Source organism: Talpa europaea (assembly GCF_964194135.1).
Source record: "Talpa europaea genome assembly, chromosome: 7".
NCBI classification, from domain to species: domain Eukaryota; kingdom Metazoa; phylum Chordata; class Mammalia; order Eulipotyphla; family Talpidae; genus Talpa; species Talpa europaea.
In genome coordinates, this window is record NC_140074.1 from 119,042,970 (window position 1) to 119,057,513 (window position 14,544).

General features: G+C 47.0%; 1 protein-coding gene across 2 annotated transcripts; it reads left to right on the forward strand.

The window, feature by feature from the left end:
* Positions 1 to 2,167: 2,167 nt before the first annotated feature.
* MSL1 (MSL complex subunit 1) lies at positions 2,168 to 11,635 on the forward strand (the record flags this gene model as incomplete). Of its 2 annotated transcripts, XM_084237580.1 has the most annotated exons (9): positions 2,168 to 2,935; positions 5,372 to 5,592; positions 6,623 to 7,005; positions 8,912 to 8,959; positions 9,388 to 9,452; positions 10,293 to 10,360; positions 10,775 to 10,899; positions 11,065 to 11,137; positions 11,545 to 11,635. In XM_084237580.1, 9 exons carry the CDS (start codon positions 2,168 to 2,170, stop codon positions 11,633 to 11,635), a joined length of 1,842 nt encoding a protein of 613 aa, XP_084093706.1. The 2 variants fall into 2 exon arrangements, with proteins under 2 accessions (XP_084093706.1, XP_084093707.1); XM_084237581.1 differs by lacking the exon at positions 8,912 to 8,959.
* Positions 11,636 to 14,544: the final 2,909 nt, after the last annotated feature.

Genomic DNA, 14,544 nt, shown 5'->3' on the forward strand with positions numbered 1-14,544 from the left:
GCAGTGTATCTCAGTTAATCTGCTGTTCTGCTCCCCACTTTGTCTCTGGTGAATCCTCTCCCCTCCCCCCCCCACCTCTAGCCTACAGCCCAGCTCTTGTATGCATAAATAAATATTTTTAAAAAGTGATCTGACTATGACTTTAAAGAGTAAGTGGCGAGATGCTGCAAAGTTTTGTGGTAAATTCAGAATTGTGATGTTAGACATGCAAGTAAATGTGTCTCCTAGGCAGTTGGATCTAGGATTTTTGGAGTTAGCCAAGAAGATGTAAATCTTGGAATTATCAGTGCAGCGATAATACGGAATGCCCTGATACCCGAAAGAGAGCAGCATATTTTATGTGCGTCCCACCACAATCCTCTACAGGGGGTTCCCTGACCCCAATCTTTCCCTTGCAGATCTGAGGCCAGAGACTCTGATGGAAGAGGGCTGGGGCTTTCTTGGCTTCTTAACACATTCACACCCACTTGTTTAAAATTTCCAGCGCTTCATGCTCTGGTTCCACAAGGCAAAGACAATTTTAATTAGAGGTTCTCACATTAGGCCAAAGAATGTTAGTCACTCATCTCCTTATGGATTGAAGAAAATACACCTCGACAGGAAAAAAAAATCAATTAAAACAAAGTTCGTCCACGAGGAATTGTGAGGACCTGGCTAAAGTTGCCTGGAAGGGAAGACACACACATGGAGAGATAGACGCGCTCAAGGCAGGATAACCTAAAATATTGCTATTCCTAGTAAAGGTGTAAATGCCTTTGCTTCAACCCTTCATGAAGCTCTAGGAGATGCTAGAAGACTGGGGAAACGGCCGTTGGGAAAGAACTGTTGGTAGTTGGCAATACTTCCCAGAGAGGCTGTGGCAACAACTCCCTGGGCAGCAGACATCATGGATTTTCCTCCCTCTGGGAACCAGAGGTCCCTCCGTTTCTGATCCGGAGCCCTTAGAAACAAAGAACTTCATTCTCTCCCGTAGCCGTGTGGAGCTGCCGGGGAGTGGCCCAGGGGTTACGCTTCTCCCCCCAGGAGCCCCCCACAGGCCCCAACCCGAGCCCGCTCCAGCCTCGGGCCCAGGAGGCGCGCGGGGCCGCGGGGCCCAGGCCGGTTGCCAAGGTGCGGGGGAAGGGCCGCCCGGCGCAGGCAGGTCGTGGGGCGCTGGGGGCACCTCCACCCTGGGCGCCGCAGCCCGCGGAGCCCCTTCCTTCCCCTCAACCCCATTCTCTCGCGCTCCTTTCTCCCGCGGAGCCCCCGCCTTCCCGCACACCCGTCGCCGCCCTCGCCCTTTCTTCCCTCCTCCTGACCCTCCCCCGGCTCGCTCCTCCCCCGGCAGCCCACCTTCACCCCGCGCCTCCGCCGGCTCCCAGGTCTCGGCCCCTTCTCCCCGGCCTCTCCTCGCCGGCCCCCGCGCCCCGGGCCCCCGCAGCCCCCTCCGCGCCCCCTCCAGGCGGCGGCGGCCCCTTTCACAATAGCGCGGCCCTCCCTCCGCGGCGCTCGGCGCTCGGCGCTCGCTCCCGCCCGCTCCCGCCCGGCGCATGCGCCCTGCGGGCGGCAGCGGCGGCGGCGGCTCCGTGCGGCTCCGTTTTTTTAAAGGGAAACGCCGAGGCGCCGGGGGTGACGGTGGGGGAGGGGGACCCCGAGCCGCGGAGACCCCCGGGGGCGGCGACAGACCCCCCCTCCCGGAGTAGGAGGGCTTTGGGCGGACCCTTCCCTCCCACCCCCTCCTGAGGAGGAGGGGGGGGAAAATGGAGGCTCGGGGCGGCTGAGGCGAGCTCCGGGGCGGGGGGCCGGGGCGGGGAAGGGGGGGTGTGGGGTGGGGAGACGAGGCGGGCCCGGCCGGGCCAGGGGGGGCCGAAGCGAGCTCCGGGGATGAGCTCGGGGGCGGCTGGGTGCGAGCTCCTGCCTCTGAGGCGAAGGCGGCGGCGGCGGCAGCAGAGGCGGCGGCGAGGCCCCCATGGGCCGGCGGCGGGCCTCAGCCGCGGCCTCCACTTCTCCGCACGCCGGCGGGATGGCGCCCGGGCCCCGGCGGAGCCGCGCTAGCCGAGGCCGGCGGCCGCGCTGCTGAGGCGAGCCCGCCAAACTCCCCTCCCCCTCCTCCGTCCTCGACCCCCCGCACCTCGCCCCTTCCCCACCCCCTCCTCCGTCTCGGTCCCCGGCGCCGCTCCGGACCACTATGACCATGAGATCCGCAGTGTTCAAGGCGGCCGCGGCCCCTGCCGGCGGCAACCCTGAGCAGCGACTGGACTACGAGCGGGCTGCGGCGCTGGGCGGGCCGGAGGACGAGCCCGGGGCGGCCGAAGCCCACTTCCTCCCCCGGCACCGTAAGCTCAAGGAGCCGGGGCCCCCGCTGGCCTCCTCCCAGGGCGGGAGCCCGGCGCCCTCCCCGGCCGGCTGCGGCGGCAAGGGCCGGGGCTTGTTGCTCCCGGCCGGGGCGGCCCCCGGGCAGCAGGAAGAGAGCTGGGGCGGCTCGGTGCCCTTGCCCTGCCCGCCCCCGGCCACCAAGCAAGCCGGCATCGGGGGGGAGCCAGCGGCCGCCGGCGCCGGCTGCAGCCCCCGGCCCAAGTATCAGGCGGTGCTGCCCATTCAGACGGGCTCTCTCGTGGCGGCGGCCAAAGAGCCGACGCCCTGGGTTGGGGACAAGGGTGGGGCGGCTCCCCCTGCTGCCACCGCCTCGGACCCGGCGGGACCCCCACCACTACCTCTGCCCGGGCCGCCACCCCTCGCGCCCACCGCCGCCGCCGGGACCCTGGCGGCCAGCGAGGGCAGATGGAAGAGCATGAGGAAGAGCCCTCTCGGGGGTGGCGGCGGCGCGGGAGCCTCCAGCCAGGCCGCCTGCCTCAAACAGATCCTTCTGCTGCAATTGGACCTCATCGAACAGCAGCAGCAGCAGCTGCAGGCCAAGGAAAAGGAGATCGAGGAGCTGAAGTCTGAGAGAGACACGGTACGCCAGGGGTTAATCCGCGTTCGGGCTGAGGAGCGACTTGTGCGCATGCTCGGGGGAAGGGGCTGGAGGAGGTTAAGGTGGCCCTCGCTGGGGGGTCAGGAGGTGGGCCCCCAGCAAGGCGGGGTGTTAGGCGCTGGGTCCAGGGAAGCCCGGCTCCCTGACACGCTGGGTGGGAAGGAGGGGTTAAAGGGCGACCTCCCGGGGGGCGGGGGGAGGGGAGGGCTCAGGTGCCAAAGGGTTAATTTAAAATGACAGCCCGGGAGTGTGGGAAAGACGGGCTGAGTGGGACAAGACTTGATTGTGAGGGCCTGAGAGAATGGAAAGGTGGATGCAGATGTCTGTGGTGGCTTTACGGAAGGGGTTAAAGAGTGTCGCGTTAGAAATGTCTTCTGGACTTAGCAGCTGTTGCTCTCCCCACCCGTGGCGGGAGCATCTTTAGACAGGAGGGTAGTGGACCTTTTAATTGTCAGGTAGAGGTAGAGGCGAGTCACAGTGCAATCCTGTTTCAGTTTTCTTAACGGATATTGAGGAGAGAATCACTGCCTTTGATTTCAAGACAGTTGTAAATTGGAATCTGAGTTTTGAAACAAGACCCACTGACCAGCTCCCTTGTATAAGCATGGAAGATTTAAAGGCATCAAGGGAAAGTAAGCTTGTTAAATGTATAAGGGAGACACCCCCTCCCCCCAAAAAACAACGCTTTAGTTTAGGATTTTAAGGTAGTAGGGGAGTCATTTATTTTTTTCTTTGTACTTGGCTACACAGACTTGTTTGTATTGCATCAGTAGTGATGGGCACCTTGTGTGTTAAACCGTAGTCTTTCAAATATCAGGAAAGCTCTGTGTGTGTGTGTGGGGGGGGTATTACTGTGCTAGAATACCTTACAGCTGCCTAAAAATAAACATGGTTTCTACAATTGTGTTCAGGCTGCAGCAGGCTCTCCCCCTCTCTCTCTCCCCCTCTTCCTCTCTCTCTGGCGTTGTGTGCACCAAGGGCTGAGCAAGGGAGCAGAGGACTATTCATTTTGTTTGCTTTCCAAATGAATCGCATCAGGCAATGACTGTTTTATTGGAGGAGGCATTCTATAAGGTAGAATGGGAGCTGGGGCAAGTCTCATTAAAATAGCTCATGGTGTTGATTTGTGGAAGTTACTCAACATGGAGGTGGCACTGCTCAGCTACTGTACTGCAGTCTAGGGTTGTGATGGTACTGTGATGATAACATCCTATCCTTACCTGGGAGGCAGGAAGAGAAGGACCAGTGATGGAGAAGTAATCAAGGAAATGTCATCCACAAACCATGGTTAAGTAATGTTAAGGCGATGAACCAAAACAGAGGAGATGAAATAAGAGTATGGCTGACAGGGGGCTGGGGAGTGGGGGGCTCTCTGCTGATTGTGGAGGTTTCTGCTCAGTTCCTGTGGTAATGGCCCTTCTGCAGACTTTCCTAGGCAGGAAAAGTGGGGTGAGTTAAGGATAGAGTGTCAGTCTGAACCTGGCATCTACTGCTTCTGTTGTGTATTGCAGTCTTGCTGTTGCTTAAGCTTGTTTCTTAGTCCACTTGTTATTTGGCTTATACTGAAATCTGTGTAGCTAAGTGGATATGAAGAAGGCAACATTAATGATCACTGTATAACCCAAATAAAAGTCTTGTAGCACAGTTAGCACCTTTTCTCAGGACATTTTAATGTGATGCTTTCAATGATAGAGACTTTGATTTTCTGTTTGATTATGTAGTCCTCTCTTTGATTAGAATTAAAAGACTTGGATTTTGATATTTCGATAATTAGATGTGATTTTTTTTATTATCTCAATGCAAAGTAATATGCCTATTTCGTGATCTTTGGGGTTTATGGGTACTGGTTCCTTTTGTAATTCTTCTAAATTAAGTATTCATTGTTTAGCTGGCAAATACACACACCCCTTTTAAATAACACTGCATTCCCTAGTGGGGAACCGTGTTTTCAGTTCCTTCTTGCTCCGTTTGGACTTTGCTTTTGTGTGTAGAGTTTTGGTGTGTGGACGTGGAGAGGATAGGATTTGGAGAAACTTGGGGCCTCCTGTAAAAAACATAAGGTTAATTCTGGAAACTCCCAAACTGACTTGGAACCACATGGTTAGCAGTAGCAGAGACCATGCCATTTAAAAGGTATGATGTGGCCTTCCCAGTGAAGAGGATCTTCTTTCAGAAGTATCAGCTATAAATTCCCCCACACCCCTCCCCATCTAGGTTAGCCCCTAAAATTAAGCAGTGTATCTTCTTTATTCTATTTAAGGGAAACGATTTGGATTAAAGTCTGCCTTTTAAAAATAAGTTGAATTTTGATATTGTCCACGGAAAGAGGCAGAAGACAATAATGACTCCTCAGTGGGGCTAAGTACCTGAGCTAATTTTATGTGTTTTAAGCCTGCATTTTGCCACTCTTTCTTTTAGCTTCTTGCTCGGATTGAACGTATGGAAAGGCGGATGCAGCTGGTAAAGAAGGATAACGAGAAAGAAAGGCATAAGCTGTTTCAGGGCTATGAAACTGAAGAGAGAGAGGAAACGGAGCTATCTGAGAAAATTAAACTGGAGTGCCAGCCGGAGCTTGAAACATCCCAGACTCTGCCTACCAAGCCTTTCTCATGTGGGCGGAGTGGAAAGGGACACAAAAGGTGTGCTGATCACTTGGTTACACTGTCTGGACATGATGAGGACGCTTGTTTCTAGTGCCTGAGAGTAGGGGATTGGGACTTATGAATTAGTTTTAATGCAACCATATCCTGAATTATCAGGGCTTCTGTGCTGAGTAACTGTCTCAGAACATTCTTGTGTAAGCTATGAAAGTCTGCTAGGAACATTTTGAACACAGTAGTAATTACAGAATGTCGAGTACATCACTAAGTAAATGGGCAGCAATTGTGACAACTGAGTTTCTTAAAGAAAACTATAGCAGTTCACTTCAAATTAGGAAGTGTTAAATTCCTTTTATGTCCTGGTAGACATCAAAAAGTAAGCTCTAACTGTCCCTGGACTGAGAGAAATTATTCTAGGTGTAGGGATGGCATGCATTTTGAAACTCAGAATTCAGCTCTCTAAAATATGCAAATAGACAACAGTGATGCAAACTAAGTTTTGCAAGATTCAGTGCTATTAAAGATTATTCTGAGATAGAATAGTGCAACCTTAAGGAGGAGATGGATCTTGAAAGAAGTATAGAATTTAGGTTGGTAAAGAGGAAAGGACATGGCATTCTAGGAATGTTAGGAAGGGGAGGAGGGAGAGAAGAGAGAAGAGTCAGCAGTTAGCAAGAAAAAAGAAATAGAGATTCTAACTAACATGGAACGGCAGAGTGGAGAAAAATAAGAGACTGATCTCTGGCTGACAGGAATGAAATAGGTCACAGAGTAGTACACCTGATATTAGCTAAAGGATCTTGAATGAAATAGGAATTTTCTTTAATGGAAGTTCACTTTACATGGATGCTTACTTCTTCAACACACATTCACTGAGGGCCTCTTATGTATAACTTAAGTATGAGACTGTTCCTGCTCATGACTGCTGGGTGAGCTCAGATGTTGCAGTACCTGCATACTGGTCATTTTGGGGCATGGGAGTTAGCTTGTCCTCTTGCTTGCAAATGTAATCAAATTGTTTCATTCAAGAGTCAATAAATTGTGTCATGTTTTCTCCCCTGTCTAATAGGAAATCCCCATTTGGAAGTACAGAAAGAAAGATTCCTGTTAAAAAGCTGGCTCCTGAATTTTCAAAAGTCAAAACAAAAACTCCTAAGCACTCTCCCATTAAAGAGGAACCCTGTGGTTCCTTATCCGAAACTGTTTGTAAACGTGAATTGAGGAGCCAAGAAACTCCAGAAAAGCCCCGGTCTTCAGTGGACACCCCACCAAGACTCTCCACTCCCCAGAAGGGACCCAGCACCCATCCCAAGGAGAAAGTCTTCTCAAGTGAGATAGAAGATTTGCCGTACCTTTCCACCACAGAAATGTATTTGTGTCGTTGGCACCAGCCTCCCCCATCACCGTTACCATTACGGGAATCCTCTCCAAAGAAGGAGGAGACTGTAGCAAGTAAGGCATAGAGAACACTTGCTCTTATACCCTAGTGGTGGCGGTCAAGCTAACAAGTGTGAAAATGCCTTTGGCATTTTTAAAAAAGTGCAATCAATAAAGCAGAGTTCTGTCAAGATGAGTAAGTTAACAGCCAGAGACAGACACTGTGCAGGCATTGCAAATAGATGGAATTACAGCAAAATGTGCTCAATGTATTTGCCTGCTTACAACACTGGGAGATGTGTTTGCCAGTAAGTTGCTCATCACCAGAGCACCAGACTTGGGGGTGTAATCTCCGGCAACTTGCGTGCCCTCTGAAAGAAGGGTTTTCTGTGCTGTGAAATGCATAGAACTTATACTTTGCCATACACGACTGTTCCTGCAATTGATATTGTGTGAAACCTGGGAGGGTGGTCTTTGGGTGTTCTCAGGGGCCAATGGTAATTTTTGGGTTGGGGAGCCAGCTTGGGGTGTGGAATTTCACCTGGGCCTCCGCTCTTTAACTATATAAACATTTATTTGTATCTCTATGTCCCGGTCTGGGGGGCAGGAGGAATCTGCCAAAGACCAACAGTCTTACTTTTATCTTACTATACTTCACAAAGGTTCTAAATGTGAAGAGTTCACTTGGATTGCAGTAGCCCATTGGTTGTTCATATATTTAAATAAAATGGTCTACAAACTATTTTTCAAACAATAAGGACTATCTTGGGATATCTGAGCTGCTTGGGGAGGGTTTGGTGTGTGGGACCTTGTTCTTCATTCCCTTTTTTTCTTTATGGCTTCCATACAGAGATGCTCCCCTATGTCCTACATCAACCAGTAACTGGCGTGCACCTTCAATCCTGTAATGTTAGTCCGTGGCAGTCACTGCGGGTGCTCTGGGGTGATGGTGGGGGAAGCCTTCTTGGATAGAACTGCAGTCCTGAGTTTCTACCGCTGTCTTGCCCCAGCAGGGATGGGGATGGGAATCCATTCCAGTAAGACAAGAACATTCTCCAGGCTTTGTTTGGCTGTTCTGGTGACAAAATTAAGTGGGGGAAGATAGATTACTCTTCTTAATGATCTAAAACTCAGTAGGCCTCACACTTGACTACATGAGATAGAGCAGGATCCTGATCTAGGTTCAGGTTTTTTTGTTGGTTCAGTCAGTTGAACAGGTTCATCCTCAAAGGTTAACGTTCTTACTTCATGGCACTGCCATGTAACAACCTAAGAGAAACCGTGAAGCAACTTCCCATCCGGGGTTGGGAAATGGCTTGGTCCAGAGCTCTTCTGTGTGACTGGCTGTTTTTGAACACTGTCTGCCCTAGTACAGAAAATAACAAACACCTCTGAGGTTGTGGGCATAGCAATACAGAAAGAGTCGGATTGGGGGGACCCAGCCCTTTGAGGAGCCTGAGTTGTGAATAAATGTGTGAGTCCTTATTCTTGAAGCCCCTATCTCAAGCGGAAGTCTCGCTGGCTTGTTCTAAGGAAGCCAAAGTCTTTGTGCATGTTGTTCAGGCTGGACCAGCAAGTTAGTTTGTTTGGAGGGAGGAGGGAGCTGTTTAAGAAGACTACATATGTAAGTTTTGAGAACACTGATCTTTTATTTGAAAAATAGGGTCAACTTTTACTCACCTGCCATGTTCTGAGTTTAAGGTTTGATATCCTTGGCCATCAACTGTTGCAGGGAAACCACCCTAAATAATGAAGAAAAGAAGTCGTCTCAGTGTAAAAAAAAAAGTGGTGGGCTTATTTTCTTTTCTTTTGTCTGTTGTTCCCTCTTCCCCTCCCCCAGAGAGAAATTCTCAAAAGAACAACTCAAAAAAACCAAAATGGCTTCCTAGTGAGAACTTCAGTGATGATCCTTTCCTCCATTTTGGGTATGGGCTTTTTTTCTTTTTACACTGAGATGATTCTTCTTTCCTGCATTATTTAGGGTGTCTGATGCCATCAAGTGTTGCAGGAGAAACTTCAGTCTTGGCTGGTGAGTAGAATAGGAATTGTGCCGGCTGGGCCTGGGGTGGGGGTTGGTGGGATGGTGGATGGTTGGGAGCTACATTTCCCATCAGTTGGATGTGGGAGAGTGAGATTCCTTGGTGTATGATTACAAATTTCAGTTGTTTTTCAGGAACTGCAATAGCATCCGTTATATGAATTGTCAGGTATTGGCTTAGGGTTTCTTTGTGATCCTGTGTTTGGTAGACTGCAATGGCTTTTAGGATCTTATATACCATAGGGAGGACAATGAACATGGCTTCAGGCGAGGCCATAGAATGGATTCCTATCACTTGGTAATTTATCTTACGTGGGAGAGACTTCTTATCCTAGTGAATAGAAGGAGGGCTGTGATCTTGGATTTAAGGATGGTTCCACCCCTCCTCCCTTTCTTTTTCTTTCTTTTATTTTTTCCAGTTCCTTCTTGGAGGGACCACTCAGTAGAGCCTCTAAGGGACCCAAATCCTTCAGATCTTTTGGAGGTAGGTACTGAAGAGCTGTCAGTGGAAGGGAGTGAGAACAGAAATGCACCTCTAACTTGAAAATATCATAGTGACTGTATAGACTTTTTGTATAGACTTTTAAACTGTGTAGTAACTGTATAGAATTTTAAAGCCAGAAGGGAACTTGGGGGAGATTATGTAGTCCAGTTACTTTGTTGTATAGATGGGAAAACTGGAGTTTGGGGCCTCCCCTGGTGGCGCAGCGGTTGATCTCTGGGCTGCGAGGCTACCCGCAGTCTCTGCAGCGCTGGTTGGTTCCCAGGCCGCCGGTGAGGATCCCACAAAAAAAATAAATAAATAAATAAAAATAATGGTCCATTCTCTCTTTATTAAAAAAAAGAAAACTGGAGTTTGTGTTGGTTAAGTGATTTATGTAAAAGTAAACAGGTATGGGGTTCAAAACAAAGCTAAATTTCATGCTAAGTACAACAGCATACTAGCCAGCAATAAAACTGTATATTCTAAACCATTTGACTCTTAAAAAGTTTGATACTTTAGACTCTTACAAAGTATGAAGTATGAAGGTAGGAAGGATTTAGTTATATAGGTCTCAGCGGTTATTTAGTTTGATGTGACTTTTACCTTGGAAAGGTGTGGAAATGATTTTGAAATTTGGAGATGCTACAAGGGGTGGGGAGGGGAAAGGAATATGTGTTTTGTTGATTTTGTCATTAGGAGATTCCAATGATATGCATAGGCACTGACAGACTCAGGTGGGACCTGAAGGTGAAAGATTTTATATTCCTGGAAGCTGGAAATGAGGTATATAGGCATGTTATATGGTGTTAAATAGCTTATCAGCTGTTATTCTTTACACAGAATCTTGATGACAGTGTGTTTTCAAAGCGGCATGCAAAACTGGAGCTGGATGAGAAAAGAAGGAAAAGGTGAGCCTAGAAATATTGGTCCTGGGGACAGCTGTACCCTAGGACCTTGACTTCTCTCATCCATTATGTGGAGAGTCCTCCTGACTATCTTTGAAGTGGTAGTTATAGGTCAAATGTTTGGTCTCTTCCCTCCCCCGCCCCCAACACATGATCTTAACTGGTAGTCATAAACAGCTCTTCCTTAACCAAGCAGGCAGTTCTCTGTAATGCCCATTCCCCTACGCACACACCCCACCATGCCACATCACACACCCAGACCTCTACACACTCACACTCACACCCACCCACCCAACCCCCTTGATCAAGAAGAGTCAGCAGAGATCTCCCGAGCTTCTGGATTGTGTGATTTGCTTTTAGAGAGCAAGTTTTCAGTAATGTTGGGTTTATCTGTTTTGTTTGGCTTGTTTTTCCCAGATGGGATATTCAGAGGATCAGGGAACAAAGAATTTTACAGCGACTGCAGCTCAGAATGTATAAAAAGAAAGGAATTCAGGAATCTGAGCCTGAGGTTACCTCATTTTTCCCTGAGCCAGATGATGGTAAGTTTTGTTGTTTATTTAAAAGATGTTTTTCAAAGAAGATAAAGGGTGTAAGACTCCAGGATACAACTTACTCTGAATGAATGAACAGTATTTGGAGTTGGTATAAGTTGTTAGACATTTCCCACCTATGTCACTAACGAATCCCATTTTTTTTTTCCATAGTTGAAAGTTTGATGATTACCCCCTTCTTGCCTGTTGTAGCATTTGGACGACCATTACCAAAATTAACTCCACAGTAAGTATAAAAGTTTTTTCCTCTCCCCTCTCAGATAGCCTGTACTTCACACTCCCTTTTAAATTTAAGGTGCACTTGGGTAGAAAGAAGGTGCCACAGGTGACTTAGGGATAGCTAATTTTTGTTCTCTAACAAAAATTAGGCCACAGCTCTCACAGTCATAAGATTCACAAGCCAGTAATTAGGAGGATTTTTGAGTTAGAAAAAGAGTATTCAGTCAATCACTTTAAGCTATTAAAGTATTGCTCTGGCTTTAAGGCAGTAAAGACACTTCCAACTTGGAACTTGGGAGGCAGGGCTAAGTGTGGTGAGGGTGAGGGACATAGTGTCTTTTTTTAGAGTTACTGAGATAGCCACGCTGAATCCCTTCCAGTTGACAAGTTGATTTCCTTATCCTTTTTTTCCAGGAATTTTGAACTGCCCTGGTTGGATGAGCGTAGCCGATGCAGGTTGGAGATCCAAAAGAAACAAACACCTCACCGGACGTGTAGGAAATAAGCTGTGTTGGCAAGAACCTCCTGTCTTCAGATAGTTGTAGCATGCCATTCCCAGAGAGTGGCAGAGACCTGTATATGTGACCTATGTCCTCATGTATGTTATCATTTGTTGTTAATGCCCTTCCATACTCTCTTGATCTTGGTTTTGTTTTCATCACTCTGATTTCACAAAATTATTTCATTGGGCTAATTGTGAATTATGGAGGGTGATTGGGATTTCTTTTCCCTTTGGGGGAAATGAACTCTCAAACTAAATCTACAGAATGGCAGATTTGGAAGCTTTAGGGGTCTGCTTCTATACATTTGCCTATGTTAAAGGGGTAAAAGGGCTCTCTTCATTAGTCTTGTGGAAGATGAAGCAACCCCTGCCTTTAGAGCTGTGCCTGCATGGCACTCTTCTCTCCCTGATGTACCCTTCCTTATAGTTTGAGTATAGTGGTTTTTATCCTAAAGCAAAACAAAAACCTCACCAGGAGCTTAAGGACCAGATGAGGAATCAAAAGTGAAGTGATGAAGCAAGTCATCTTCACAGGGTAGAAAAGAGATTGGAAAGTTGGCAGTAAATGTCTGAAAAAAGTTAATCTCTTAAAACTATGCTGTGATATAGCCATGTGGGAAGGGATGTTTGGCTGTGCTTATTTTAGTTAATGAGTAACAATTCCCCCCTCCCCCAAAAAAAATCTTTAGGAGAAAAGCATGGGGATGGTTAGTTTTGAACAAGTTTTGGCTCTAAACAAAAGCAGTTGGCATTTGGGAATAGCATGCCAGAACCTGTATAGATGTCCTTGTGTCACATCACTTCTCAAGAATTCCTTAGTTGGGCTTTATCCTTTTAGCTGAGCTCCTGGTAGTGGGATAGAGATTTAGGGAGGGTGGGGGGTGTATGTGGAAATATGTGCTTCCTTTGGCTGGCAAATGTCTACATCTTAAAACAAACAGATGTACCTAATGAGCTTCTCCATTCACTTTGTAAAAATAGATTTGTATGTGTACCATCATGCCCCACCCCTTCTCCCTCCCTCCCCATTTTGTTAAAAAAAAATTTCAGGACAGCACTTCAGGCCACTTTGGTCTCAGTGTAAGATCCCTGTAACTATCTGGAAGGAAAATAGAGCCAAGACCTCTGGTCTTAAATATATAGGAATTGCCTTTCTTTAGTCATTACGACTATTGTGTGAAAACAAGTAGGGGTCGAATCTCCTAGAAGGTAGGGGCTTTTATCCTTGAAGAGAATATGTCCCCAGATTATTAGCACTTTTAGAGGAGAAGCCAAGGTATGTAGGGTGTGTGGCCGGCCCATCCGTGGAGCACGAGAGACTGGGATACCATTGTGGGAAGAAAAGAAAAGTTCCTCAGGGGTCTCCCACTGCTGAAGCTTTTTGTGAGATGTTGATCTGTGCTCCCTGGGTTTGACTTTTAAAGGAATTATTCCGGCAGCACATGTAGTATTCTTGGATGATCTTGCTGCTCTTATTTCTCCTTTTGTGTGTGTGTGGCTGTGGGTTTTCATTTGTAACTCCATCTGCTTAGGAGAGTGGGCTCTCCACAAGGGAACCTGCTGTGAACTTCACTGCAGCAAGAATGTAGAGAGAAGTAGGACTTACTCCACTAGGGGCTCTCATCTCACACCTTAAGAAGAAGGAGATTTCTAGAAAAACTGTGCTAGATTTTCTTTGTTCTTCATCATTTTAATTTGGCAAGCTGTTTGGCTTTCCTACTCAGACCTGTTATATTCCTTTATAATGTACCCAAGAAAAAAAAAGACCAATCAGTGTCTCTTTACTTTGTTCCTTGATTCCTCTGTTTCTTGATTTTCAGCATTTGTTGGATTCCTAATTTGGATATGGGTTAGCAAATTTATCTTTATGTTTGTGCCCTACCCAGGGGACTCCTCAGATTCTGAACTTGAGCTAGACTAAGAGGAATCTATGAGGTGCTATCTGGCCAGACTTAAGTGGATTCTATTTCTTTGGTTCTCCCTCTATCTAGGACCTCTTTTATAGTCCTTCTAGATCAATTCTCCTTTGATTTGGATATGTTGAGGTTTGTTGAGAAGGAGGTTGGAGAGTAGATAAGCAAAGTTTCAAGAGTGAAATTACAGTGTGTTAGAGTGTGGGGGGAAAATTAGTCTTATTTTTTCCCTACATGGGATACAACACTGTGAAATTCAATCTTCAACTGAAGGTCCTGCAATTCTCCTAAACCATAGTTCTTTGTTCGTTTCTTTAACAAAGTTTCAGCTAGTGTTAATAAATTAAAAAGAGAAATTGCTTGTCTGTCCACTCAGCTTTGTTTTATGCCCATTTCATATTGTCTGTGTTGTAATTCATACTTTTGATACCATTTCTGATGTGTAAAATTGGTTGTCTGTAAATATCTTATAAAGAGTTCAATTGTAAATAAACTATTGTGGCTGTTAATTTTTGAACTTCTGCTTCAGTTTATTAGATTGGGAAGCATTAAAAAGCTCTGCCTACAGATTTTTAAAAGTGGGAAAAAGGAATTCATTTTCCCATTTATATAAGGTATTCTCTTCCATTTGTGTTTGAACACAATGTATGCTTCATCCCTTTGTCCTGTATTCTTCCTTAGACATAACTGGCAGATTTAAGAATAGAGATTATAGGATGGATACTTGGTCCCTGGTGTCTAAACTAATAAAACCTCATAGCTGGAAAGATCTTAGAGGTCATCATCTAGTCTGGTCCCTAATACGTGATTTCCCCCTGACCACATTCCAGACAAATTAAGTGCAGCTTCTGTTTCAACACTTTTGACTTTTTCTATGTATTTTTTCTAATGTTAGAAAATTCTTTGTTGACAAAATCTAACTTCTTGTAACTTCAACCCATTGGTTCTTGATTTGCAGTCCAGGGAAATAGAAAAAAGATTCAATTCCTCTTTTTAGTT